Source organism: Hippopotamus amphibius, chromosome 3, assembly GCF_030028045.1.
Source record: "Hippopotamus amphibius kiboko isolate mHipAmp2 chromosome 3, mHipAmp2.hap2, whole genome shotgun sequence".
In the NCBI taxonomy this organism is placed as follows: domain Eukaryota; kingdom Metazoa; phylum Chordata; class Mammalia; order Artiodactyla; family Hippopotamidae; genus Hippopotamus; species Hippopotamus amphibius.
The window spans coordinates 89,400,036-89,426,895 of NC_080188.1; the positions used below are offsets into that span (position 1 = coordinate 89,400,036).

Sequence of the window (26,860 nt, forward strand, 5' to 3'; positions counted from 1 at the left end):
AAGGGAATCCAGTGTTCAGAAAACTGCTGTTCTACAAGAAAGAGGACTTGCAGTTCAGGCCTGTTTGATGAACACATTGGCCTTCAATCTGATTATTTTCAAAGATGACATGAGTTACTCTTTCTCTGGCTGGCTGTCAACTGCTGGTGAGTCTGGGCTGTAATGGGATGAAGGAGGGATGGTGTTTCTAATGAATGACAAGCCCGCACTATTTATAGGTTGTTTCTTCACGTTGCGCTTGGTGACCTTTGCTGCATCCAAGTTGTTTGTTTCCCTTGGAGATGTTGCCTTGGGAACAGTCCTGAGATTGATTTTGTAGGAAGGGCCCTCTGCTGGTCCTACCTTAAAGGTTGACATTAGTGAGTCATAGGTGTTTTCCTCTCCAGGAAACACTGAGGTTTGATTAAAGGGTCATGTGGACGAGGTGTTAGTAGCAGTCTGGTTTCATAAAGCAACTAGTTCACAGATGACTCTCTCCACTCACCATGTTTTTCTCATGTTAGCTCGGAAATTGGTTATCCATATATATAATAAGCAACCTGACCATGCTCTTGAAAGTTTCAACTCCTTTTGACAGGTAATTCACCCTGAACAGTTCGTTTTGGACCAAAGCACTTTGGATAACGTTTTCATGTTTGTAACTCATTCTCAGGAAATTGCTTTGACATGTGCTATCATCCAGTGGCGGGGGGGGGGGCGGGGTGTGCACTGCAGAAATTCTGCCCTTTGGCTTCCGGACGTCACGAGCTTGCTTGCATTCCTCAGTTGACATTTAGGCCAGCATTCCATGTTTTTATTTTTATTTTTGTTTTCTTCTTAGACAGATAAAAGGTGGTTCTGTATTTTGGTTATTCAAGCATGAACATTGTCCCTTGATGAGATTTTTAACGTTTATGGAGCTTGTGAATTCCTTTGTGACTGTCGGTGACAACCTACTCACTCTGCCCCACTCCAAGCCACATCAGTAATAAGATGTTGTTTTATGAGTTTTATCGTAAACGTGTTAGAAGCTTACCGAGTTTTGAAACATGGAGATTTGCGTGAGTGGCTGTCTTACACAATGTTACATGTGATGCTGTTGTTACAATAAAGCTAAACTCTTATTTGGAGTACAATTTGTGTTCTGGAAGCAATGTACAATATATAGTTATGTTTTTCTTTTATTTGAAATAAACTCAGTGTCTTCGTGTGATCAGAGGATGGTGAGCAAAGGTAAGGTAGGAACACAGCAGAGGGTATTCCCATGCTCATTTAGGCAAAGGCCAGAGTGGACACTTGCCGTAGATGACCAGAGAAACCACATAAACGGTACGTGTTTTTCCAAGCCTATAAGCAAAGCGGTTGTGGTCATGAAGTGGTCCAGGCTGTGCCCCGCTGTTCACACCTGTGGTCATGGTAGGTAGGTTGGTCTATTAAGACCATGGCAGGCAGAGGGTTGTGAAGTGTCTTGAGGAAGGCGTTTCCCCCCCTAAGTTTTTCAAAGGCATCATTTGCAGCAGTGGTGGGGGTGGGAAGCAACAGAGGAAAATTATCTCAGCTGAAGGTGCAGGTTCAGAAATGGTTTTTAAGAGAACATTTGGTTTTCTGTACACAATGGCCAGGAAAATATTAATAGTGTTTATTTACTGCTCTCATGTGCTCTAAATCAGTGTATTTAAGGAACTGTAATAGGAGTTGTTATATTCTTAACTTTTCTCCCTTCTAAAATTCCCCCAGTCTATGATGCTCAAGCCTATTTATAGTAGAGTCACAGAATAGTAATTCAGATTAATGTTAGTTTTTAGCTGCTAACTTCTTTGAAAGGCTGATAATTCTATGTAATAATTTAGGTATTAAAGGCCCAGACTATGTTTCCAAACTTCCAGCTTGCTGTTTGGGTTGTTTATTAGAGAAAGAAAGAGCTTACCTATTTTGTTCTTTTTCTTTGGCCATTCCGCACGTCTCGAGGGATTTTAGCTCCCCAGCCAGGGATTGAACCCAGGTCCTTGGCAGTGAAAGTGCAGAGTCCTAACCGCTGGACCACCAGGGAATTCCCTTACCTAGGTTGTATATTAACTCATAGAATTGGAATCTTTTTCTACTAATATGTCAATTATTTTTATATGTATTTGCAAAAAAAACCCAAAAAAACAAACCCAGTACCCTAGATGTTTTAGACATGAAGCATTATTGCTATGCAGACTCTTCTTGAATATATGTTGGTCACAATCTTGAAAAAAAAAAACCCACTCCTACTAAAACATTGAATCTGATTTTCTGAGAATCAATTTTTATCATAGAGGCCTCCAAGGAAGGCCTTTTAATAGAAATGATTGTGTACACTATATTTAATCATAAACAGATAATATTTTTATTGCTCTGACAGTTAAAAACTGTCTCTATTTTTCACATTCAGAGCAATTGGTAAGCAGTCTGTTCCCCTTCATATCAGTGTGATACCCGGGGAGGGGCTGTAAGGTTGAAGGGGAGGATAAGCCCAGACTAGCCGTAAGCCTAGGAACTTGGAAGACGCAGAGAGAAGGTTCGTAATTAAAGCCGGGAGCCAGTGGGATTGGGGACAGAGACCTACACAGAGGGGCGGAGCATCCAATGCATGGGCCTTAGAGTCCAGGTATCACGTTTTGTCAGGCAGCAGACCTCGTAGGCAAAGCAGTCTGTGCACTACATGTGGCGTGAGAGATGAGATCTGTAACCTGGAAAGCACTGTGTGTGGGAACTGCTGATGTTGAAATGCCATCAGAATTTAGGATTGGTTCACAGGCCCTTTTCATATTTATGGGTTATTCTATCTCATTCTGAAGTAGGTTTGGTAGAGTTCCAATTTTGAGACATATTTCCACGTTATTTCCAAGTTTGGTGAAAACTTGCAGGAAGCCCTCCTGTTTGGTCTCTGAGTTGTGGCATCTACATGCAAGCAAGGTGGTCTCCGTCCTGCAGGCAGGTAATTTAATACCTGGTTGGGGAGATGAGGCTGTTGGGTGTGCCACATGAAAAAATTGCCCAGGGGTCATTAAACGGTACAGTGTGAATCAGTGCAGCAAAGCCACACCAAAGGCAAAATCCCATCAAAGTCAGAGGTATTTCCATGTATGTGGATGGTGGTGAAGGGTGGCTCTTGAAGTGAATCTTGAGTTGGGCTGTTGGGCAGTGGTTGGAAAGGAAATCTGAACACAGTGAAGAGCATGAGTGATGGCACAGAAACAGGAGTGAAGGACGCCAGTGTAAACACGAACAGTAGCTCGGGTAGGGCCACGAGAAGAGGATGGTTTATCTGGAGTAGACGTGCACTTCTGGGCGTGGAGTAGTTGCCAGGCATCTGTGATGGTACCATTGACAGGCATCAGGTTTCCAGACCTGCGTCACGTGGCTGGAAAGGCCAGGGCGGCTGGTCCGTTAGGTCTCAGCTAACACTGGCAGGAGTCAGAGAAGGGCGTGCACTGTTGATTTGCGCCATGGTGGCTGTGTCCACGTACAGGTAGTGCTTCTCTGCCATTGATACCAAATATACCCACAATTGAAAAATTGAAATTATGCTATGGTACTCTTAATAATCACATTTTGAATTAGAGCTGGCAGCTATAATGAGGATTAGTGGGGAAACAAGACATTTAACTAATCAGTTCTGAGAGGCTGAAATACTCTTCTCCTTTTGATTCACATGACAAACAGTGAGCTGCTTGAGATTAAAAATCATAGGCCTCCTTTCAGCTTGCCGGTGTTGTGTGGTGAGTTAACTGATCGCTCTGAGAACTTGCTAGTTGTTTTCAGTAGTGAAAGAGGGTGAAACAGTGGAAGAATGATTCTGTGTCTCTGTGGTAGGCAGTGAAGGCGCAATTAAGTATTCCTTATTCCACGTAAAGGGCTGTATAGGGTTAGGAGATCATATTCTTGAAAGGGCACACATTTGTTATGTCACGCGATGCCTTATTTGGAGATGCAGGATGGCATTTAAAAAACAACTCGCTGGTGAATTATGTCATGGAAGGGCACCTTTATTGGACATTAAATGTGTCCAAAAGGTGTGAAGAGAAGCAAGGATCAGAGGTCTGGAAATTGTCCATAACAGGTGAGGTTTTCCTCCAGGTATTGGCAAAACCCCAACAACAGCAGCACAGAATAAGCTCAGAAAGGAAAGTGGTTATGGAAGAAGGGATGGGGAAAATCGAAAAACAAAAGAAAAACTGAATCATCTTAAAACTGCCTCATTGAGTTTTAAAAATAATGTATTGGTCTTACATACCTTCTCTCATGGGGAGATACCAGTAACTTATAATAGGAGTAAATGAGTTGATACTCATATCCAATGAGTTGATAAGCTTTTCAGAAGTTGTCTTTATAGCCAGCACTGTTAGAAGTTTCTCATATTTCTTTAAAACATCTCCTCTCCTCTCCCTCCCTCCCTCCCTCCCTTCCTTCCAGAAGAAACTGTAAGACTTTGTTTGTTCTTTGGAGTGACCTCAAGTAAGGGGGTGACAGTAAAATCAGTAAGGGCTAATAAGTTATGAACACTACTTATCTCAGATATTGTTTTGTACATGCCATTATCACATTATTTTGTAGAAGCAGGTGATTGGGGCCTGCTCTTGGCTAGTTAATGAAATAGTTGGTTAGGCAGGGAGTCATAGAAATATACTTCTATTTTAACTTCTAACTTGTTCACTTTCATCTGCACATATAAACATACGTATAACTGAATATACAATTGGATTAAAATATACAGCTGTATGCACAAAGGTGTGCGTGCACACGTGTGGACATGAGAGAGAGAGAGAGAGAGTGTGTGTGTGTGTGTGTGTGTGTGTGTGTGTGTGTGTGCGTGTGCGCGTGCGCTTGTCCTCTGGGACTTGACTGTTTTCCCTCAGTCTTCTACAGTTATTTTCCCCACATCCAGCCCAGCGCAGTTAAGCTGACCTACCTGCGTCACACCAGCAAAGCATTCTACTTCATAGGTTAAGTAATTGTTAAGTTAAACAGTTATCAAGAGTGAACAGTGAATGTATTGTTCTTTTAAATATTAATCTGTTAAACCTAATCCCTAGAATGGATGATGTCCTAACAACTTTATATCTTAGGAGAATGTTTACCAAAAGGGTGATGAAAAGTGCTGAGCAAAATGACTGTCTCTGATTTCCAGAACCAAACACCTCCCTCGGCTGCTAGTTACATCTCTTTGAGGGAACTTGATGCGTTGTATGGACGAGCCCTTCCGTCCTAACCGCTGTCCTGAATGGCTCCCTGCTGTGGTTGACATGCGTCTCCTTCTGTGTTACTCAGCCACCCTTCAGATGTGACCGAGCCTCTGTGTGCCTGCTGGGACCGTGGTGCTGACACATGGAGGTCGGCTCTGTGTCCCCAAAGCCAAGGGATAATGGTGTTTGGAGAAGGAAAGGGGTCTTTTTGTTCGCTGCTTTGTGGAGCATCAACAGGGTGAGCCTAGAGACGTGACCTTGGGTTTAACAACCTGGAGGTCGCAGGTGGCCTGAGTGAGCCTGTCTCAGTGAACTGGGGGAGCTCATTGTGGAGATAAGCACTGGTGAAAGAGAAATTTTATCATTTCCAGAATGTTCACCGTGAAGAGGAGCGGGGAAGCAGGGTGGTGGCTGGAGGTCAGAGGGGATTTATCTCTTTATAAGATGCCGGGGCGTGTTTGTGCACTGATGGAAGTGAGCCCAGCAGCGAGGGCTTCATACAGGAAGGAGGGGCGGTTGTTGCAGAAGTGGGTGAAGCCCACGGCCCGGCAGGTGTGCGCTCTGGAAAGAGTGAGAGCGCTGCACCCTTTCATGGGCTCATGATTGGAGCCGCTGGTCCCTGCGTGGGTGTGGGAGCCCAGTGGTGGGTGCTGAGGAGATTTGCCGAGAGAGAGAAGTTGTGAAACAAAAGGAGTGTTGAGTGCCCACTTGCTATCAGTGGTCCCTGACGTGTGGTCATTTATGTGCACGCCCCCCTCCCCACCATTCCAGCAGGTGTTTGGGGGCAGGTATGAAGCAGGTGGGTGTGGGTGCTGCTGGGTTTGTGCTTTGCAAGGGGAGACAGTAAGGAGGGGCAGGGAGCAGGGCTTAAGGGTATATCCAGGCCTGGGGACTGAAGATACTGTGATGTCTGGAATGCTTCTTCTGTCTCTGATGGCGTTAATAAACAGTTTGTCACCTACTCTAGAAATTTCTTTGAGTCTCACTTCTGACCTCTCTTTCTCCCCTGACAATTGTTTTTCTTTTCTTTTAGCAAATAACACTTCAGAGTTAGGAATGATTGCACCTGTCGATTTACCTGCCTCCATCTCCACCGCCAAGGCCTTTGTTGAGTTGTCACCCGCTCTGTTACAGCAGCTCCCCACCTGCCCTCGGCAGTTCTTCCACCTGAAACCATATCATTGTTTAAATGCTCAGACTTTTCTTGTTGGTCCTTTTGCATAATGAGCGTAAATGACACTCAGCCACCAAACAGATAAAACTCAGCTTCCTTAGTGAGACGTGCAGCGCAGCTCCCGACGTCTTCAAGCTCACCTGGCCGGGCTGCTCTCTGCCAGGACAGCACCTCACCCCTCCGCACACACTGTGAAAACCACATGCTTTCTAAACTGTAAGAATCTTTAAAGGCCTAGGCTGTAGTATTCATCTTTGCTTCCCCAGTGCCTAGCACAGCGCAGGCATTTAGTAAATATTTGTTGAATCGTATTGGTTCAGGACTATATTTTTAACGTGCCCTTTTAAAAATCACTTCAAAAGAGAGCTTAACAATACCATGCTAACATAAGCCCTTTAGAAATCACATGTATATAATAAGCTATGATTTGTTGGAAGTCAGGTTAGCATAGAGGAGAAGAATGGGGAGGGAACGGGGCTGCAGCGTGTTGGGGGACGGGGTATGGGGAGCCTGGGGTGGGGGTGCTGCTCCCTTTGTGCAGGGCATGGGAGAGGGAAAGGGCAGAAGGCATCTTACTGGGTGTCATTTGCTCTCTATATTAATTACAGTGAAATTATTAACATTGGTTGCATAAAACAATCACATAAATGCAGCAGGAGCTACTTTTTCTCTCCATGAAGAGAACCCTGAAGGTCCATGGCTAGCAGAGCCCTCAGCTCCTCCTTCTCTGCTCATAGCTTCCACTCAGCGTCTACTCAGGGCACAGGCTGGCTGCCAAGCTCCAGCCATCACATCTGCAGTGGGAGCCAGAAGCAGGGGAAAGGCAGATGAGCAGAAAAGTTAACTTCCGTCCTTGAAACAACGTTTTTTTCCATACCACATTGTCAAGGTGTGGTCATATGGCAGCTTCCAGCTGTCCAGGAGCCTGAGCCCTGTAGTCTTTTATTCTGAGATGCGTTGTGCCCCTGAAAATAATAATATAAAAATATCCTTCTAAGGAGAAAGGGGAGAATGGATATTGGAGCAGGCAGCCAGCAGCCTCTTTAGTTTCCCTCACACTCTCTTAGTTTGTCAGCTACCTTTCTTTAGTAGACCCTTCTTTTCCTCAGCTCTGTGCCTTGCTCCTTCAGCTCTTGCATCATCTATAACTCCTACTTGTCCTACCTGAGGCTGACTCAAGTCCAGGTATTCCCAGGACACCCACACACACACTCACACACGGTAAATATATGTATTAAAGATTTTAAGGAAATGCTGGGAAAGAGCTCCAAATAAGGCAAATACACCTTGAAACAAATGTGAGCTTGGTTTGACTAGAGTTGATGCTGCTGAAGGGACAGTTTAGTTGTGCTTGATGTCAACATATCCTGTGTTAAATTTGAAATAAGGTAGATGTCTAAATTCAAAGACTAGAGTAAAATATGTTAAAAGATGCAATGGGATATACTAAAACATTCCCCCTTTGGGCATCAGCTGTACTTTGTGCTCCAATACACATCTTCATCCTGGAAAGCTACCATGATGTTAGCATCATTTAACCATATTCTGATGTGATATCCGATTCTCAGAGCAGTACTGTTCTCTAGAGAGGGAGCTCGGTGGCTGGGTCAAGTGGGGAATTTGGTTGCTATAACTACAGCTTCGCAGGTGAGCTGTACATATAAGTCAGGCTTCTGTGGTCCTTGGAATACTGGAGTTGGTAGTGTCCTAACAAAGTAAGTAGCCTTCAGGGGAAGATCTCTGATGTCTTCACGTGTGTAGAATTGATGTGGTGTCATAGGTCACCTGATGCTTGAAGTCTTCAGTCAGGGAGTTTGTCATTTCTGGTCCTTGTGTCAATTGAGTTTGTGATTTCACCCTAGGAGTTTGCAGTGATGTTTGGATTTCCCTTGCAAAAGTAAATACTATATTTCATAAGGGTTTTAAAGTCTGATATGCATGTATCAATGAAACACAATATTGTTTTTCTCTGTAAAATGTTGGAATTGTTTGTCTGCTGCTAAGTGTAAAGGAACTCCCAACCCTTGTGTGTGCACAGTTATTTTGGGGAAGGGTTGGTTTGGAGGGATGTTTGAGTTACTGTTTCAACTATATGAATTCAAAATGTCTTAAAATACACGGCAACTAAATTTAGTTTTGTTTAAAGAAATATACTTTCATTATTGGGAACACTAGTAGAAAATGATAAGAGTAAGGCTATCGCTAAGAGAGAGACTGATAGAAGAAGCAAATTATACTTGATAAAATTGGAATGTCTTTATTAAAGTAAAAGTTTCAATTAACCATAGTTCAGGGGCCCTCTATTTTATTTTACTGTAACTATAAAAGTACTATGCCTATAAAGTTACATTAATAATATATAGGTGTATGTATTATATAATAGACAACAAAGTCATATATTTGAATGTTAAAGAAAATGACTTTATTCTGTACTATGAATCCCACTTTATTTTTTAGATGTACTAAAAATTGTTTAAAAGTAGTTCAAGAATTAAGAAATAGTTTAAAGTAAAATAATATGTCTGCTACTCTCTCGCTTCGTCTCAGAGTACTCTTGAGAGTAGCACAGACATATATATACTACCAACTGTAAAATAGTCAGTGGGAAGTTGTTGTATAACAAAGGGAGTCCAACTCGAGGATGGAAGATGCCTTAGAGGACTGGGGCAGGGAGGGTGGGGGGGACTCGAGGGGGGGAGTCAAGGAAGGAAGGGAATACGGGGATATGTGTATAAAAACAGATGATTGAACCTGGTGTACCCCAAAAAAATAAAAAAATAAATAAAAAAAAAAAGTAAAATAATAGCTTAGGCATGTATATCACTGCCTTTTTATGTTAGAATTTAATTAAAGATAATGTGGGTTTCAAAGCTATCTGCTTATTATTTATTACTGATTAGAATATTGAACTGTAAATTCACAATAGTAAAAAAATATTTATTTCCTTAGCTATTTCTTACTTTTGCCACACATTTATGGCTTTATAGGTATTGGATATTTTTGCAATTAAATATAAAATATAGTTTCTGGTATTGAATGTTCATGTGTTATAGATCTACAGAAGCATTAAATAACTGGATTTTCTTAGTTTTGCTTTTATCTAAATTTTTTTTTTTGAGTCAGATTTTTAAGGATAATTTTTACTTTATCTTTTATTGATGACACTTTACATTTTATAGCTATAAACTGCTTAGTGTGTCAGTGTCATTAGGATAACTGTTATTTCTTTAACATTTTCAGATAACTTTTAAAATTAGGGCAGTGGCTTAAATCTGTCCAACACTTTCCTATATTTTTTTAGTATTATTATTTTTTGGTTCATTAGGGTAGAGTTAGAAAGCCACCATTAAGTATTCATACTAAATTCAGTTTTTCAAATAGAAAAACTGTTTTCTTTCATCTGTCTCAAATCCAGAATGTATGTATGTATGTATATCAGAGGTTTTCTGCTGCCATAGTAGTTTATATAGTCTATAGTAATAATTATTATTTGTAATTTTGAGACCATTTCGATTTAGCATTTTGTCACCTGATCTTGGATTTTAACTTATATAATTTTGGAAACACAGACTGAAGAGTTATCTGTGAATAGGGTCTTCCAGGTTTTATAATCATTATCCTATTTAAGTGAACTTAAAAAAAAATTGAGGGAATATTGACATATATTAAGTAAACTTTTGTATGTTAATTTTATATATAGTTAATTTATGTAGTTAATTATATATAGTTTATAGTATAAATAGTTATAGTTCTATATGTAAATATATATATAGTTAATTTTGTGTATGGAAGCATCTTTGTGGCTAAAGCAGAGGTTTTTTTGATTATTTATGTCAGAGTATAGAGTAATTATAGTCCTTCAAATATATGGAGAAGAGCTGCCTGATAACCTCTCAAGCCTGAGAAATACGTTTTAACTTTTCTAAGAATGTGCTTGTGGAACAAAAAGTAGAAAAGACTGTGGATTAGAGTCCTTTTATTTGGCAATAAAGAGGGTTAGGAGATAACATGAAAGGTAATTGACCAAGCTGGGTCTGTTATCAGTATTAGATTCACTACGATCTGGGCTGGACCTTACACTTCTGTTTTCAAAGCTCACAAGCAGGTGATCAGTCAGATCTGAACTGAGCAGCTGGGACTGCTATTGACTATGGGAGAATGTGTAACCACTAGAGTTTTAAGATCAGTGAATGAGGGGATCCTGGAAGATTCCGTAAAGCTGGGACTAGAGCAGGAACCCCATCTCTGTGGCCTTGGTTGGCCAAGGCCAAGGGCCTGACTAGTGTTTCCATGGAAATAGAAGTTGATGTGAGAGTAGGTTAGGAAGACTGATGATGAAATTTAGTGACTGAAATTATAGAGAAGGGAGAGGATGGACTAAAAGATGCTTTGAACTTGCATGTTTGGCAGTGTGATGCCTTTGACAGCTACAGCCTAATCCAGAGGGGTTGAGGTGGGTACATATCATAGGTGAAATGAGTATTTTTGATTTTAGGGCAGGTTATGGTTCATGCTTTAACAGATGGTGGGGGAGCTGCAAGGAGTATGAAGGCATGATCTGGGCATTGAGTCACCTGAAAGCTTTGGGGGGAGGGAAGGGGAAGGGGAGGAGAGGGTGGACGGTCAGGTACATGGGGAGAATACAGAGGCAAAGAAGAGATGCTTATCAGCTCAGAGGCTGTAGGGACAGACTTTGACAACTAAACTTTTGCTGTACTGCCCATTCTCATGTCCTATTATAAGCAAGCCATGCAGTATATTGCCAATTCTTATATGAAGGGGATGCCAGATTTCATAAATCCTATTCAATTTCGTAAGCAAGGTAGTATTAATCTTTTACAAAATATAGTTTGAAAATGATGCTTTGGGTTGCTTCCAGTTTTTGGCTTTTGTTAACATTCATGAACATCTGTTTATGTGGACATATGTTTTTATGACTTCTTGAATAAAAACTAGGAGTGGAATTGCTGGGTTATGTGGTAAATGTATGTTTAACTTTATAAGGAGCCGTGACACTGTCTTCCATAGTGGCTGTAACATTTTTCCCTCCCACTAGCAGTGTTTGAGAGTTCTGGTTGCTCCACATCTTCTCTAACACTTGGTATTGTCTGTCCTTTTAATTTTAGCCACTTTAGTATATGTGTGGCAGTAATCTCACCATGGTTTTATTATGTATTTCTCTGAAGACTCGTGTTGCTGAGAATGTTTTTTTATGTGTTAATTGGCCATTCATATACCTTCCCTGAAGTGTTAGTTCACCCATTTTAAACATTTTTTTAAAAATTAGATTTTGCCCATTAAAATAAATTGAATTGACTGTCTTATTTTTGAGTGTGTTCTTTATATACTCTCGGTACAATTGCTAAGTCTTTGGATATATCATGCAAAAATTTTCTTCCCATCAGTGGCTTTCCTTTTTCTTAACTATGTCTTTTAAAAGCAAAAACTTTGCACCTTAATGAAGTTCATTTATCTCAGTGTATTCTTTATAGTTTGTACTTTTGGTGTCCTGTTTAAGAAATCTTTACTTGATGTCATAAAGGTTTTCTCATGTTTTTCTTCTAGAAATTTAATAGTTTTAGCTCTTCCATTTAGGCTTAGGATCCATTTTGATTTAATTTTCATGTTGGGTGTAAGGTAAGGGTTGAGGTTTGGTTCATGTTTTTCAATACAGATATTAAGCTGTTCCAGAACCGTTTATTGAAAAGAACATTTTTGATCCATTAAGTTGACTTGGTACATTTATTAAAAACCGGTAGATTTGTTTCAGGTCTGTTTCTGGATTCTCTCTTTTGTTCTATTGATTTACACGTCAATTCTTATTCCAATACCACTGTTTTTAAAAAATCTTTATTGGAGTATAATTGCTTTACAGTGTTGTGTCACTTTCTGCTGTACACCTAAGTGAAAGAGCCACATGTATACGTGTATCCCCATATCACCTCCCTCCCAACCTCCCTATCCCACCCCTTTAGGTCTTCACAAAGCATCAAGCTGATCTCCCTGTGCTCTATAGTAGCTTCCCACTAGCCATCTACTTTACATTTGGTAGTGTGTATATGTCAATGCTACTCTCTCACTACATCCCAGCTTCCCCTCCCCACGGTGTCCTCAAGTCCGTTCTCTATGTCTGCATCTCTGTTCCTACCCTGCCACTACATTCATCAGTACCATTTTTCTAGATTCCATATGTATGTGTTAGCATACAGTGTTTGTTTTTCTCTTTCTGGCTTACTTCACTCTGTATGACAGACTCTTGGTCCATCCACCTCACTATGAATAGCTCAATTTCATTCCTTTTTATGGCTGAGTAATAGTCCCTTGTATATATGTGCCACATCTTCTTTATCCATTCATCTGTTGATGGACATTTAGGTTGCTTCCATGTCCTGGCTATTGTAAATAGTGCTGCAGTGAACATTATGGTATATGTATCTTTCTGAATTATGGTTTTCTCTGGGTATATGCCCAGTAGTGGGATTGCTGGGTCATATGGTGGTTCTATTTTTAGTTTTTTGAGGAACCTCTGTACTGATTTCCATAGTGGCTGTATCAATTTACGTTCCCACCAACAGTGCAGGAGGGTTCCCTTTTCTCTGCACCCTCTCCAGCACTTATTGCTCCTAGATTTTTTGATGATGGCCATTCATACTGGTGTGAAGTGATACCTCATTGTGGTTTTGATTTGCATTTTTCTAATAATTAGTGATGTTGAGCATCTTTTCATGTGTCTGTTGGCCATCTGTATGTCTTCCTTGGAGAAATGTCTATTTAGGTCTTCTGCCCATTTTTGTATTGGGTTGTTTGTTTTTTTGATATTGAGCTGCATGAGCTGCTTGTATATTTTGGAGATTAATCCTTTGTCAGTTGCTTCATTTACAAATATTTTCTCCCATTCTGAGGGTTGTCTTTTTGTCTTGTTTATGGTTTCCTTTGCTGTGCAAAAGCTTTTAAGTTTCATACCACATTGTTTTTATTTCTGTAGCTTTATAGTAAAAATCATGTAGTGTAAATCCCTCACTTTGTTCTTTATCAAAATTATTTTAGCTTGTGTATGTCTTTGCTTTTCCATATAAATTCTAAAATCAGCTTGTCAGTGTTAGGGTTTGATTGGAATTGTATTGAATTTGTAGTTCAATTTGGGAAGGTTTACTGTCTTAACATTGAGCCTTCTAAACCACAAACATGGTATAGCTCATAATTTGTTTGGATCTTCTATTATTTCCCTTTGTAGGGTTAAGTACCCTTTTGCAGTTTTTAGTGTACAGGTCATGTACAGCATTCATTAAATATATTCCTAAATATTTTATTTTTTGATAATACGTAGTAGGTTTTTGACTTCCTCAGTCTATAAGAACAGATCTGAAACGGGTCGAACAATATTGCCAGGGTTACTGTTGGTAGAATTAGAAGGAACAATTGTTTACAAAACAAGGGAAAACAAGCTAAGTATGGTTTGTGAGAAGTGTCCACATTTCATTCAGGTGAATTCAATAAACTGACATGTTATTACTTGGTATCTTTGTAAGAAATTATACATATGTGTAAATTTATGCTTTTCCTTTCTTGGAAATGTGTTCTTTTAACGTCCAAGAATTTTATGAATGCAGTGTTATTCAAGTGACCTGAATTATTGTTTAGGTCCTTTCTTACAGAGATGTGTGTTATTTCAACTTCTTTTATGATATATGCCAGATTTGGGGGAGGCTGGTGGTTGGGTTTGGGTGCCATTTGTATAAGCCTTTAAAAAAATCAGATATTTTGCTGCCACTATTTGAATGTTTGATTCTTGAGATCAGTTCAGGTTCCTACTGGGTAGGGCCAGTCTGAACCATTCATTTGAATTCATCTACCATTTTTCTCACTAACAAGTTACATAGGTCTGTTCAGTTATTTCTTAATGTAATTGTTTATTTTACCTGCAATGAATTTTACAAAAAAAATCACGTCTTTTTAAAGTAAGACCTTAGAGCTGGAGCTTCCTCGCCTCTTCAGCTCATCCACAGTGAGCTTTGCACAATGAAACGGGGAACATTTAACAAAGACGTTTTGGATAAGGCGTGTGTCTGAAAGCTGAAGGGAAAGCTGTTATGGACCATAACTTTTATACAAACTGATCAGCTGCCATCTGTGTACAAAGCACTGTGATCAGCAGAGACCTGTTCGTGCCACTGGGTAGACTGATAGCAGCACATCAGTTTAACTGAGCTGTTCTCTGGCAGTTGGTCACGAGGACATAGACACCACCAAAGTGCAGTCATCCTCACACTACTGTCCTTTGCTGCTTAGATTGTGGCAAGAGACAAAAACTGCTTGCTCCCTTCACCCCAGAACAGCTGAGGTAAGAGCCACCTTTTTTCTCTAGAAGGGAAAAATAAGAGCAAAAGCAGCCTCTTTCAACAACTCCGTGTCGTTTTGATGTAAATTTATGCTTGTCTTTTCCATGATAATCGTCCCAGCCATGTGTACAATTCAACATCCCTTTGGTGGCTGAGAGCAGTGCGTGTGGTACAGCTCAGGTAAATTTTAGTAACAAAATTGCATTGCTGAGCTCATCTAAGCGTTTGACCTTGAAGACTCAGAGGAGAGCAGGCATTGCAGATTTCCCCACTTGCCCCTGACTTACAAGAGTGGATAAAGAGTAGAGAGTGTCTGTCAGGCCGCCGCTGAGGTCATGATGCTGGTATGTGGAAACAGTGCCCTACGACACGCGTAACTCAGCACTGCAGCCAGGAGGGGTGGGTGGGTCACCGAAGCAGGAAATTGGGCGTCAGGAGGAATGTTGGCTCTGAGCTCACAGGCTGCAGCCTTGTGGACTCAGCAGGAGAAAACACAGGGGCCATGGGGCGAGCTCGAGGCTGCAGACACCGAACTCCTCTACAAGGAGGCAGTGCTGTTGCTATTGCTTCAAAGATATTGAAGACAGTGCAGGTTAGATTTAAGGGATTAAAATGATGATAGCACAAGTGCCAAATGGCTAGTACTTCTGTAGTTATATAGACCACAGGCTCCTGTGGAATGAACAGAGGTGGGGAAACAGCTCTGAGGCCTTTGCTTGTCATATTTCTTCTTGTGCTCTGTTTTTATAAGTGAAGGTTAAATGTGGAGATTTGCTGTGCAGAGAAGCAAACCTCTGTTCGTTTGTGCAGGGTTGCAATTGTTAGAATACTTCTAAATGAGCCTTGAAAGAAGCTGTCTGTTTAGTTTTCCCAAATAGTTACTTCTGAAATAGCCTGTTCAAGGCTATGTATTAGAAACTGTTTGTAATTTATACACACACAACTTCTATGTGTACTTGGTGTGTGTATGATTTTGTTTTAAATAGCTGTTACTTTTTTTTGCTTGTTAAACTGAGTGAGGACAAAATATTTTCAAAAGGTTAAATGCATTTTTATGATATCTTTCAAACCACTTTCCTCTTCTGTTAAAATGTATACCTGTAGAGCCTACTGATTTTTGAGAATGGAATTGATTGCATCAGCAGTTACTTGTTAGATTTTTTTTTCTTCTTAATGTTTATTGCTATTCTGCTCTCTGAAGACAGTGTCATGTGAGTATTTTTTGTAAGTCCTGAATAAATACATTGCTTTTGGTTTAGGGGCATCAGGCCAGTCATTTGCCTAGCGTTTTAAGAAAGTACATTTTCGTAACTGCTTATCATTTCCTAGAAATGAAATATGAAAAATCGGTGTCTCGGAGAATCACATTTTCAGTCATTTTGTAAATTAGGATTGCCCACCAGTGTAATCTCAGTTTGACGGCTGTGTATTCCCTTGCTGGGTATAGCCTGACATGAAAAAATTTACATTCCAATACTGAGGAGCTGCATTCCACTGGGCAGTTCTGACGTACAACAGGAATGCGGAGGCCCATACGGAGGGCAGGCTTAGGGACACTGACAGAAGAGGCTTCTGTGCTCAGTGACTGCCTTTCGTGGAAACTCACACTGGTCCAGAGTGCTCATGACTCAACTTCGATGGGAAAAATGTGGTCTCAGAAACGCAGGACAGGATGGCCTTCCCTCAGAAAGAGCCTGCGACACCCTGTCCGGTGAATCACAGCCTGTGGGTATTTATGAAAACTAGGTAAGATTTCATGTTTGCAGACATTGGTGCTTTCTTTGTTGTGAGCCCTTAACTTGAAAGACAGTTTATCAGGCTATTAATGTTTTTCTCTATTTTACATTATATAGAAGACATTACTTTTAGTACATTTTTGGTCTGCGTATTTTGGGTACTATCAAGTCATTCCATTTTGCACCTGTAAAAATATTGCACTTTGTTTCAATTTTAGGAACAATTTGTAATTCTTAGGTTTTAATTTGTTCTGTAAAAAAAAAGCTTAATTAATGGGAGTGAAAATGTGGATTGTTAAACTGTTTTTGGAGCAACCATTCCTAAATTAGTTTTACTGAGGGAATATGAGCATTTAGGAATACTCTGCTTATTATGCTGTGGGTGGTCTTTTCATTGATCATTTTCTGTGAGTTTAACTTTTTTTTTTAATAGTGCAGAGAACCAATAAGTTAACCCAAAGTGAGCCTGCCTCACTTTCAGTTGTCATCTTTGGTTGTTTAGTGTAAGATTATCAGGACATTCGGGCATTACATTGAGGTTAATAGTTGAAAGCCAAGCTATACACTGTATTTTTACAGAACAATTTAGAAGAATTTAAAAACTATAGTAATCAAACGTTTACATTGTGTAGAATCAGAAGCCTATCAGTATTCTTAAAACACACATGCCATACTTCTCAGTGTCTCCCTATCTCTTTCTAACTTTCTGGCCTTTTGTGAAAGGCTGGCATCAAGTATAGAAAGGACTAACAGATTTTTAAGTCTTCAGACCTAATAACTGCTAACTACATCTTTTTTGGAAAGACAGTTATATGTGTGTGTTTTAATATTTGTATCTTGTACGTAAATGCGTGTATACATAGAAAGACTGAAATTACCGAAAGAGAGGGATAATTTTTTTGAAGTTTAAATACACAGTTTAAAAAATGCTGCATCACTTTAAAAATTAAGGAGTTTAAATTTTAAAAATACCTTTGTTTATCTTTGTACGTCGCATTATGAGTGCCACTTCAAAGGAGCAGATGTGCCAGTAGTTGAATTTCTGGCAGCAGCTGCCTGAAGAGGCTTGGTTTTTATAGATTTGACTTTCAAATCTTTGACTCTCCTAGGGTAACCCTCAAGCTCTTGATGGTCATTTGTAATTTTGCTGAATTCGGACTGCCTTCTGAATTACAAAAGCTGACCTGTCTTTTTCACTCGACTAGCCAATGACTGAGCCAGCCTCTGCAGACCCACCTTTCCACAAAGCTCTGTTCCCGGCTTGTCCTTGGGCTTATGCTTTACTGGTGTATGTGATGCACTATAGCAGTATTACTGAGGAGGTCTGGGAATTGTTCCTCATATATGTCCATCTTACCAAAGACCAGAGTTTTAATATTATTGAGTGTGGAAAGGGCTATAGAAGAAAGTGAGAGAAAGGGTCAGGTGTGGTATCCCAGAACCCTGCGTCACGGAGCCTGATGGTGATTTCGGGCATATCTTTTAACCTACGCTTAGGTAGGTTGGCTTAGTTTCTCCACTTATGAAATGAAAATTGGTAGCTGGAGGGACAGTTCTCGTGGGAAGAGGAGGACGGTGGGTCATACGTACTGTAGTCACTTAGGGGTCTTTCTCTAAGTAGAAATCTTTGAGGGCCTTTGATGTAGCACCTTGGACTCTGGCATACTTTCAGGTGTGAAGCTGAAGAAAAAAATGCCAAAAGACTCTGCACTGTATGATTTTCAAGTTTTTTCTCAACTCTGACGTTCAAGAAATGCATTTTGTTGTTGAGATGCATCGTAGGAAGCAAATACAGCATTCTTTTTTATTAAACTCATGGCGCTCACCGTTCTGCCCGTTATCACAATTTCTTTTGTACTCATCTTCCATAGACTACAAACTGTTTAAGAATAAGGGCTATATTTAGTGAGTTTCTTGCCAGCTCTGTATTGGTTACATAGTTTATATTGATTCTGTAATGAGCATTTGGAAGCAAAATTGCACGTGTGTACGTTGCTCTCTTTCTCCCTTTCTCTCCATATATATGTGGACACTGGGTTGGCGGGGTGGGGAGACCTTCTAATTTATGACCAGGAATAAAATAAAAATGGGATAATGCTGGGTGAGAGGAAAATGTAGGTTCAAAACTGATTTCAGGTTACCCCGGGGGAAGGGAAGGGGAGGGATAGATTGTGAGTTTGGGATCGACATGTACACATTGCTATGTGATAGATAACCAACAAGGACCTATTGTGTAGCACAGGGAACTCTGCTAAATAGTCTGTAATAACCTAAAAGGGAAAAGAATTTGAAAAAGAGTAGATACATGTGTATGTATAACTGAATCATTTGGCTGTACACCTGAAACTGATACAATACTTAATCAACTATAATATAAAATAAAAATTTAAGAAAACTGATTTCACATATTTAATTAACATTTGTTTACCATCTCTTCATATCTTCCTAATTCTTTCACCCATGACCTCTATCACTTCATTGCTAAATAACTATAGAAAAGAGATTGATTCCAAGTTAATCAGTGCTAAGTCAGTCATCAAACTTAATTCTTCCTTTGCCCCTAAGGTTGGTTCTTTTTCTTTTTTTTAAAAAAAATATTTATTTATTTATTTATGGATGCATTGGGTCTTCATTGTTGCATGTGGGCTTTCTCTAGTTGTGGTGAGTGGGGGCTACTCTTCATTGTGGTGTGTGGGCTTCTCATTGCGGTGGCTTCTCTTGTGGCAGAACATGGGCTCTAGGTGCGTCGGCTTCAGTAGTTGAGGTGCATGGGCTCAGTAGTTGTGGCTTGCGGACTCTAGAGCACAGGCTCAGTAGTTGTTGTGCATGGGCTTAGTTGCTGTGTGGCATGTGGGATCTTCCCGGACCAGGGATCGAACCCGTGTCCCCTGCATTGGCAGGTGAATTGTTAACCACTGCCCCACCAGGGAAGTCCCCTAAGATTGGTTCTTTTTTTAATTAATTAATTAATTAATTAATTAATTAATTATTTTTTGGGGGGGGTACACCAAGTTCAATCATCTGTTTTTATACACATATCCCCGTATTCCCTCCCTCCCTCGACTCACCCTAAGGTTGGTTCTTGTTTGATCCAAGTGGAGTTACAACTTTTTCTTATTCCAGTTCTGAATTTTGCCAAAAAACACGCCACTAAAACAAACAAACAAAAATCTTCTTGATATTTCTCTTATAATACTTTTTTTAAAAGTATTTTTATTGAGATACAGTTAACAGACAATAAACAGCATATATTTAGAGTGTACAATTTGGTACCCCAGTCTCCCAATTCATCCCCTGCAACCCTCCCTGCTTTCCACACTTGGTGTCCATGTGTTTGTTCTCTACATCTGTGTCTCTATTTCTAACTTTCATTTCCTCTTTCATAGTTGTTAGCATTTGCCTTATGTATTGAGGTGCTCCTGTATTGAGTGCATATATATTTATAATTGTTACCTCCTCTTCTTGGATGGATCCCTTGATCTTTATGTAATGTCCTTTCCTGTCTCTTGTAACATTTTTTAAAGTCTATTTTATCTGATATGAGTATTGCTACTCCAGCTTTCTTTTGATTTTCATTTGCATGGAATATCTTTTTCCATCCCCTCACTTCCAGTCTGTATGTGTGCCTAGGTCTGAAGTGGGTCTCTTGTAGACAGCATATATATAGGTCTTGTTTTTGTATCTATTCAGCCAGTCTGTGTCTTATGGATGATGCGTTTAGTCCATTTACATTCAAGGTAATTATCGATATGTATGTTCCTAGTACCATTTTCTTAATTGTTTTGTTGTTGTTTCTGTAGGTCCTTTTCTTCTCTTGTGTTTCCTGCTTAGAGAAGTTCCTTTAGCATTTGTTGTAGGGCTGGTTTGGTGGTGCTGAATTCTCTTAGCTGTTGCTTGTCTGTAAAGCTTTTGATTTCTCCGTCGAATCTGAATGAGATCCTTGCTGGGTAGAGTATTCTTGGTTGTAGGTTCTTCCCTTTCATCACTTGAAATATATCATGCTACTCCCTTCTGGTTTGCAGAGTTTCTGCTGAGAAATCAGCTGTTACCCTTATGGGAGTTCCCTTGTGTGTTATTTGTCATTTTCCCCTTGCTGCTTTTAATAACTTTTCTCTGTCTTTCATTTTTGTCAGTTTGACTACTATATGTCTTGGAGTGTTTCTCCTTGGGTTTATCCTGCCTGGGACTCTCTGCGCTTCCTGGACTTGGGTAGCTATTTCCTTTCCCATGTTAGGGAAGTTTTCAACTATAATCTCTTCCAATATTTTCTCAGGTCCTTTCTTTCTTTCTTCTCCTTCTGGGACCCCTATAATGAGAATGTTGGTGCGCTTAACATTGTCCCAGAGGTCTCTTAGGCTGTCTTCATTTCTTTTCATTCTTTTTTCCTTATTCTTTTCTGCATCAGTGATGATCACCATTCTGTCTTCCAGGTTACTTATTCGCCCTTCTGCCTCAATCTGCTATTGGTTCCTTCTAGTATATTTTTCATTTCAGTTATTGTGTTGCATATCTCTGTTTGTTTGCTCTTTAATTCTTCTAGGTCTTTGGTAAACTTTTTGGTCTTTGGTAAACTTTTTGGTCTTTGGATCCAGTCTTTTTTCAAAGTCCTGGATCATCTTCACCATCATTATTCTGAATTCTTTTTCTGTAAGGGTGCCTATCACCTCTTAATTTAGTTGTTTTTCTGGGGTTTTATCCTGTCCCTTCATCTGGTACAAAGTCCTCTGCTTTTTCATTTTCTCTGTCTTTCTGTGGCTGTGGTTTTCAGTTCTGCAAGATGAAATACTGCTGATACTGCTGTCTGCCCTCTTGTCTATAATACTTTTTAAAGAAAATTGTGGGTGTGGGTGTGTGTATAACATAAAGTATGCCATTTTAACCATTTAAACTGTATGATTAAATGGCATTTATTACAGTCACACTGTTGTGCAACCACCATCACGACCTGCTTCCAAAACTTACTTTCCATAGCTCCAAACAGAAACTTTGTAACTATTAGGCATTCTGCTAACCCCTGGAAACTTCAAGTCTTCTTTCTGTCTTTATGAATTTGCCTATTCTAGGTATTTCATATAAGTGGAATCTTATAATTGTCATTTTTGTGACCAGCTATTGCACTTAGCATAATGCTCTCAAAGCTTACGCACGTTATAACACGTATGAGAACTTCAGTCCTTTTTATAGTTGAATAATATTCCATTGTTTATATATATCACATTTTGTTTATCTGTTCATTAATTGACACTTATGTTGTTTTCACCTTTTGGCTATTTGCGAATAGTGCTGCAGTGAACACTGGTATACAAATATCTGTTTGAGTCCATGTTTTTAATACTTTTGGGTATTTATCCAGAAGTGGAATTGCTGGGTCATGTATTAATTCTATGTTTAACTTCTTGAGGAACTGCCAAACTCTTTTCCACAGTGATAACACCATTTTACATTCTCAACACCAAAATACAAGGGTTCCAGTTTCTCTAGATCCTCCTCAACACTTGCTATTGTTTTGTTTTGTTTTGTTTGTTTGTTTTAAATTATAGCCACCCTAGTATCTCATTCACATCTAGTATCAGGTGTGAAATGGTATCTCATTGTGGGTTTTTTGTTTGTTTATTTGTTTTTGGAGAAAGCACAGCGAGGATTTATTAAGCTGTAATATGCTCTCGGGGAGAGCTGGTGATTTGGGTGAGTAGCTTTGTTTTGGTTTTGACTTACTTTTCCCTAATAGCTAAGGATGTTGAGCAACTTTTCATGTGCTTGTTAGCTGTTTGTGTATCTTCTTTGGAGAAAGGTCTATTCAAGTCCTTTGCCTATTTTTTAATTGGGTTGTCTTTTTGTTGTTGAGTTGTAGGAGTTCTTTATGTATTCTGGGTATTAAACCGTTCTCAAACATATGATTTGCAAATATTTTCTACTATTCTGTAGATTGTCTTTTCAGTTTCTTGATAATGTCCTTTGATGTACAAAAGTTATTAATTTTGGTGAAGTTAAATTTACTTATTTTTCCTTTTGCTGCTGGTGCTTTTGGTGTCATATCTGAGTCCATTGTCAAATCCAAGGTAATGGAGACTTATGCCTGTTTTGTTTTACCCCCTAAGAGTTTTATGGGTTTTGGCTCTTTTATTTAGTCAGTGATCCACTTTCAGTTAATTTTTTTATATCTTGAGAGGTAGGGGTCCAGCTTCACTCTTCCCATGTGGAAATACAGTTGTGTCAGCACATTTGTTAAAGAGACTGTTCTTCCCCCATTGAATGAACTTGATGCCTTTGTCAAAATTAGCCATAGATATGGGTTTATTTCTGGGTTCTCAATTTTATTTCATTGGTCCATATGTGTCTATCCTTTCACCAGTACCACACTGGTTTGATTACTGCAGCTTTGTAGTAAGTTTTGAAATCAAAAGCTTGAGTTTATCAACTTTGATGTTTTTCAAGATTCTTTTGGCTAATTAGAGCCCCTTGCAATTTCATATGAATGTGAAGATTGGTTTTTCCATTTCTGCAAAAAATGTTTTTGAGGGGATTTTGATGGGAATTGCATTGAATTTGTAAACCACTTTGTGTAGTTTCTTATAAGCCTTAGTAACAAAAAAGAATGCATTTGATAGGACTAACTGTTCATTTCTGACAGTGGCACTGAGGAACGTTAGGAGGAGAATTTAGTCAAATGGCTTTGGGACAATCTTTATTTCTGATTTTTCTTAAAACCCTCAAGGATTGTAGGTGTACTTTTTAAGTTGACCAAGTTCATATTTAATCTATATTATTTTTAAATTTCCTTAAGTCATGATTATAGAAATTTAAATGATACCAGTTTTAAGCTGATATTAATAAGACAGAATGAAGTATTCTTCAAATTTGTGCCTCTGGTTTTACAGAAGGCCCTTCAGATACCCTTAATTTTTTGTTGGAAACTTTGTAGCTCTGTGTTTTTCCCCTTAGGAACTTTTCTAGGGCAGTGTTCTATTATAGATATATGTGGTTTTCTATAAGGGTTTGTATAGTAATTTTCATTTTTCATTTCTCCTAGTGTGTCCATACTTTTGAGGTGTATCTTTGTTTATTATTTGTTACTTATTGTATTAGCAGTTTACTGTGCCAGTGCCTTGAAAGACTTCTAGTTTTCATTTGACTTTTAATTGAAACATGAGAACCCTCTGTTGTTTAATCTTATTTTACATACTGTGTGCATTTGATCACTTTTCACATAGAATATTTCCTTGTGCAGATTGGGTTCTCACTGCTTTTTTACACGTACCTAAAACTTTATAAAAATGTCTTATACTTTATTCTTACTGGCTTTGTTTTGTGCTTTACTATCTAAATATCTCTGTGTCATTTGTAAACCTGAAGATTTCTCTCCATTTCTTTCTACTAAATCATCTAAAATATTTAAAAGAGTTGATCTTAATATTATCTGTGAGTGATCTTATCTCCTGTTATGTCTCTATCTGGTTACCTTTTTTATCTCTAAAATTTTCCAGGACTGTATTTTTTTTAATTTTAATTTTTAAAAAAATTTTTATTGGAGTATAGTTGCTTTACAGTGTTGTGTTAGTTTCTCCTGTACAGCAAAGTGAATCAGCTATACATATATCCCCTCTTTTTTGGATTTCCTTCCCATTTAGGTCACCATAGAGCATTGAGTCTAGGACTGTATTTTTTTAAGTTTATTTGTATAGAATTTGTTGAAAGATTTTTTAAAACTTAGTAAAGAATGGTGTTTTCTTACTTTTGTTTATATATTTATTGTTTCAAAGAATCAGATAGTAGAAGCAAAAGTATTTTGTGGGCTAAATGGATTTCTAGCTGACATTCTTCATTCTTCCCTGTCCGTTCCTACCTTATAGCTTCTGGTTTGTAAGCTAAGAGTAACTCCTCTCTGCAGTAGAGTCAAGAGGCCTGACAGTAGGCTCAGCGACTGCATTCATGACCTACACTTTAGCTCTTTTGAGGCCATTCTTTCCTTCTGGGTTCTTGGCTGGGTTTGAAGCAATGAATAAATGAAATAATTTATTCTCCCTTGCTAGAGTGTGTTCTCTGTGTATTTGCCTTTTCCCCCTCAGTGTATTCAAAGAATTAACCTGACGAGAGCCTATTATTTCTCCTATGGTTCACATCTTTGTGATGGTCAGTAGAACTTGAGTCTTTTGTGGCTTCAAAGAGAGTTTTGTTAGATTTTAGTGCAGCTCACTTTTCGAAAGGCATAGAGATAGTTTTTGTAGCACATCTTAGGGGATGCACACTTTTTATCCCTAAAGTAATAGTGTTAGTGCCACTAAATATGTGAATATCTTCTCAGCCATAAAGTTCTGTTGAACTAATGGCTAATTGGTAAGAGGATTTATAGCCTTAATTCTGAAGTAGAGAGTGGTTGGTGCAAGAATTAGGCATAAAATAAATAAATACCACATAGTTTGTGTGGATGTTACTACTTTTGTTGCTAAAATTTATAAGCAACTCAATTGCAAGTAGGTAGTTTCAAAAACCAGAAGCAAATTTTTGTGTGTGTTAAGGATTATCTGTAATTTTAGTGGTATTTAATTGTAAGCTAAAAGAAGAATATTTTAAAATTTAGGTTATTTTAATAGCATGTGAAATAACATAAGAAAGAAGATGGGATTATTATATTTTTCTTGGCAGATTTTTTCCTCTTAAAAGCAGTTTAATATGTATGCTTGTGAAAATATGTATATATGAATATTTTTTAAAGGATTTTTCAGATATGCTAAGTATGGTTGATTTTCGAAGAAACAGAATCTTGGATCAGGAAATGACTTCAGTGATGGCCTGGGCTCACCCAGTAACCTTAGAATTGAGTACAGTTCAGACTATGAGGATGGTCGAGTTGGTTTGCTAGAGGTTACATGCTGAAAGAGTTGGAAGGTTGACTTTCATCTTACATGACTTTTTTTTCCTAACCCAGTTTGGGTTCTAATATGTGAAACTGTATGTACTACCATGACACAAAAAAAGAGTTATAAAAGGAACAAGAATTTCCGTAGGAGCCACTCAGATGTCTAATTGACTTGGGGGAAAAATACTCGATAAAATAGCTCTTTGGAAGAGCTTTTTTTCTCATATTTTCCTCAAAGGTAGGTTATTAAAAATGCTTACTGGGACTTCCCTGGCGGTATAGTGGTTAAGACTCTGTGCTTCCACTGCAGGGAGTGTGGGTTCCATCCCTGGTCGGGGAACTAAGATCCCCAGTACTGCACAGTGCGGCCAAAAACAAAAACGAAAACAAAAACAAACAAAAAAAAGGGGGTACTAAAATGCTGACTGGAGGGAAGGGAGGACTGTTTGGAGTAGTGAATGGGCAGGGGTAGGTGGTACTTTAGCAGAACAAGTCATGACTACTTAGAACTCTTTGTGGCTCTAGTTGGCATATAGCTATGCCAGGGAGAATAAATCCGCTCTAGCGTTAGGTGGGAATTTCCACAGATGGGGTAGAGGTGCTGTGTCTGAGGTCGGCAGTGCAGTTTTCAGGTGGAAAGGGGCTTTTAGAATGCCTGTTCACTTAAATCCCTTTGTAGCTGAAAGCCCTGAGTTGAATACCTTTTCCTTAAGCTGACTTAGAATAAACTGATTTGAAAATTTAGAAAAATAAATACGTTTTTAAGTGAAACAAATGTTTAACCTAAGTAAGTTAAGTTATAGAAGAGAATTATATACATTTTGTACTTTGGATATTTTTATAGTTTGCCGTTGATCCAATTCCCACCCCTATTAGAGTATTCTAAATGTTCACCTAACTGGGAGTGGTTTAAAACAGCCTAATACAAAACACGTTTGTAATGATTCTTCACTATTTACGTTATGAATTCAAAAACAGTATGTTGGAATCTTCCAGAGAAATATAACTGAAGGGTAAAAATTTAAGTGGTTCCTTGTCATTCTGTGCAAATAATGGTTTGAGGTCGTTTCTTTCTTCAGTGTGTATTTCTTGTCATTGTTTTGTTTCTTATTTTTATTCATCTGAAGGGTTAGCTTAAATTCACAATTTGTATTTCTTAAATCTTTTTTTCCTTTCTAGTTTTGGCAAGCGTTCTGCAGGAAGCTTTAGGCGTGGCTGTGAATGCATTGTGTTAGAGCCGTCTGAAATGATTGTGGTAAGAATACTTCTGTGAAGACTTTTTCCCCCGAAAAAAAGTTATGAAATAAAAGTATTTTCACAAACTACTTATGATAGTGTATTATATATTTATAACTTTAGATGTATTTATTTCATAACTTTTTGAGTTTGAGCTCATAGTCATAATATTTTAATTGTTTATGGGATTCAATTAAATGAAAAAGAAAGTTAAAAGGGGTCAAGTACCTAAATGGTGCTTAAACTTTATAAATCAATATATGAAAATGCCATTTAATTTAAACTTGGGGAGAATCTTGGAATTGCAGGATTTTAGCTCTCCAAATATT

The 26,860-nt window shown here is 38.7% G+C and overlaps 1 protein-coding gene across 8 annotated transcripts in view; it reads left to right on the top strand.

Moving 5' to 3' along the window:
• The window catches only part of RAPGEF2 (Rap guanine nucleotide exchange factor 2), a 252,724-nt gene that overhangs the window by 105,705 nt on the left and 120,159 nt on the right, over window positions 1-26,860 (top strand). For 7 of the 8 annotated variants that reach the window (XM_057726290.1, XM_057726289.1, XM_057726283.1 and 4 more), the window contains exon 5: window positions 26,475-26,550. The exons of the other annotated variant lie outside the window; for it this stretch is intronic. In XM_057726290.1, coding sequence (XP_057582273.1) covers window positions 26,475-26,550 — 76 coding nt within the window. The remainder of the gene's footprint in view (window positions 1-26,474; window positions 26,551-26,860) is intronic. 8 annotated transcript variants of the gene reach the window in all.